The sequence below is a fragment of the Camelina sativa genome, chromosome 10 (genome assembly GCF_000633955.1).
Source record: "Camelina sativa cultivar DH55 chromosome 10, Cs, whole genome shotgun sequence".
Taxonomy (NCBI): domain Eukaryota; kingdom Viridiplantae; phylum Streptophyta; class Magnoliopsida; order Brassicales; family Brassicaceae; genus Camelina; species Camelina sativa.
In genome coordinates, this window is record NC_025694.1 from 19928681 (window position 1) to 19930823 (window position 2143).

The window sequence follows — 2143 nt, forward strand, 5'->3', positions numbered from 1 at the left end:
CTGCGAGATTGTTTGTTGTCGAAAACTTATGGCTCACGGCATCTGAAACTGAATGGGTTTCTCTTGAATGCAGAGAGGAGCATTCTCATCATTGAAAGAGTGTGCTCTTTCGTTAGCTTTATCAGTCGGTCTAATATCTGCAGTTCCTTCTATTTCTTCGCCTCCCGATGCTTACGCTGTGGCGGCGAATCCAGCGATTCCAGATGTTTCAGTGTTGATCTCTGGTCCTCCGATCAAAGATCCAGGAGCTTTGTTACGATATGCATTGCCCATTGACAACAAAGCCATCAGAGAAGTTCAGAAGCCTCTTGAGGATATCACTGATAGCCTCAAGATTGCTGGTGTTAAGGCTCTCGATTCTGTTGAACGGGTAGGGTTTAGAGCGCACACACAAGTACTTCTTATGTGTTTTTAATGATCGATGATGTTGCATTGGCAGGTTTCTTGTTCTGTTTTTTTTTTTAGTAAGGAATCTGAGCATTTTAGTGTTTGCCTACTGTAGAATGTGAGGCAGGCAAGTCGATCGTTGCAGCAAGGCAAAACTATGATAGTGGCAGGTTTTGCTGAATCGAAGAAGGATCATGGCAATGAGATGATCGAAAAGTTGGAAGCTGGGATGCAAGATATGCTCAAGATTGTGGAAGATCGGAAAAGAGATGCGGTTGCTCCAAAACAGAAAGAGATTCTCAAATATGTTGGCGGGTGAGTGTTTTTTTAAACTTTAAAGTAACTTTAGGGGTATGTATAAATGAGGGATGAGGGATAAAAGAAACAAATTCTATAAAAGGAAGTGAGATGGGTTATGCTCATTTTGTGATTGATGACTGCAGCTGAGATCTTCGTGTGGGGCATTCGCAGAATAGAAGAGGATATGGTTGATGGCTTCCCATATGAAGTCCCCGAAGAGTATCGGAACATGCCTCTTCTCAAGGGAAGAGCCAGTGTGGACATGAAGGTCAAGATCAAGGACAATCCCAACCTCGAGGAATGTGTCTTCCGCATTGTTCTTGATGGTTATAACGCCCCTGTTACCGCCGGCAACTTTGTGGACTTGGTAGAGCGCCATTTCTATGATGGCATGGAGATCCAGAGATGTAAAAGACTACTCTCAATTTCACTTTTGCCTTCTTCATATATGGATTAGAAACTTAATGAGTGCGTTTTTGGTTTCAGCTGATGGGTTTGTGGTACAAACCGGAGATCCAGAAGGTCCTGCAGAAGGATTCATCGATCCAAGCACAGAGAAAACGCGGACAGTTCCTCTAGAGATTATGGTGACTGGAAAGAAAACGCCTTTCTACGGCTCAACTCTTGAAGTAAACCTCCAAAAATCTCTCCTTGTCAGAGACTTATTATAGTTATCAACATCGATTTTAAGCTGTTTGTTTGGTTATTGGTGTTGGTGAACAGGAACTGGGTCTCTACAAGGCTCAGGTTATGCTTCCTTTCAACGCATTTGGTACAATGGCAATGGCAAGAGAAGTGAGTTCTTCTTCTTCTTCTTCTTTTCCATAGTTTATTAAGTTGGTGTACTTATACATACATACATATGAACAGGAGTTTGAGAATGACTCGGGATCAAGCCAAGTGTTCTGGCTGCTTAAAGAGAGTGAGCTGACACCAAGCAATTCCAACATCTTGGATGGTCGTTACGCAGTCTTTGGTTATGTTACTGATAACGAAGACTTTCTTGCTGATCTTAAAGTCGGTGATGTTATTGAATCCATTCAAGTTGTCTCCGGTTTAGAGAATCTCGCTAATCCCAGTTACAAAATCGCCGGTTAACTCTTCTCTTTCCCCTTTTCTCGGTTCATGTATAATGTACTCTGTTTATTTTAATTTTGTGAGAGAAATTTAAAGTTGCATAACTTTTTCCTATGAAGAAAAGTCTGAATTTATATCAGTTTTTAAAAAAAAAGAAAAAAAGAAAAAAAGAATAGATGTAGTCCCTTTAATATTTTGGTGGAATTAATGCTTTATAATTTTTGATCAGGTTTAATGCATTGTAAACCAATATACATATTGACAAACTATAAAACAAGCAAAGAGCAAGAATTAGGTTTTGTGTGTATAGGATGATCGTTTGAAATAGATAGGCGACATTCATCCTATGAATCAAACACCAACTAAATAAAACATTTTT

The 2143-nt window shown here is 39.9% G+C and overlaps 1 protein-coding gene across 2 annotated transcripts in view; it reads left to right on the top strand.

The window, feature by feature from the left end:
- LOC104719397 (peptidyl-prolyl cis-trans isomerase CYP38, chloroplastic) overlaps positions 1-1903 on the top strand; it is a 3720-nt gene extending 1817 nt beyond the window's left edge. The window contains exons 2-7 of one of the 2 annotated variants that reach the window (XM_010437320.2): positions 74-370; positions 503-702; positions 859-1094; positions 1174-1316; positions 1411-1482; positions 1558-1903. In XM_010437320.2, the coding sequence (XP_010435622.1) occupies positions 74-370; positions 503-702; positions 859-1094; positions 1174-1316; positions 1411-1482; positions 1558-1785 (1176 nt within the window). In that variant the 3' untranslated portion in view covers positions 1786-1903. The remainder of the gene's footprint in view (positions 1-73; positions 371-502; positions 703-858; positions 1095-1173; positions 1317-1410; positions 1483-1557) is intronic. The other variant, XM_019231219.1, reaches the window with a different exon arrangement.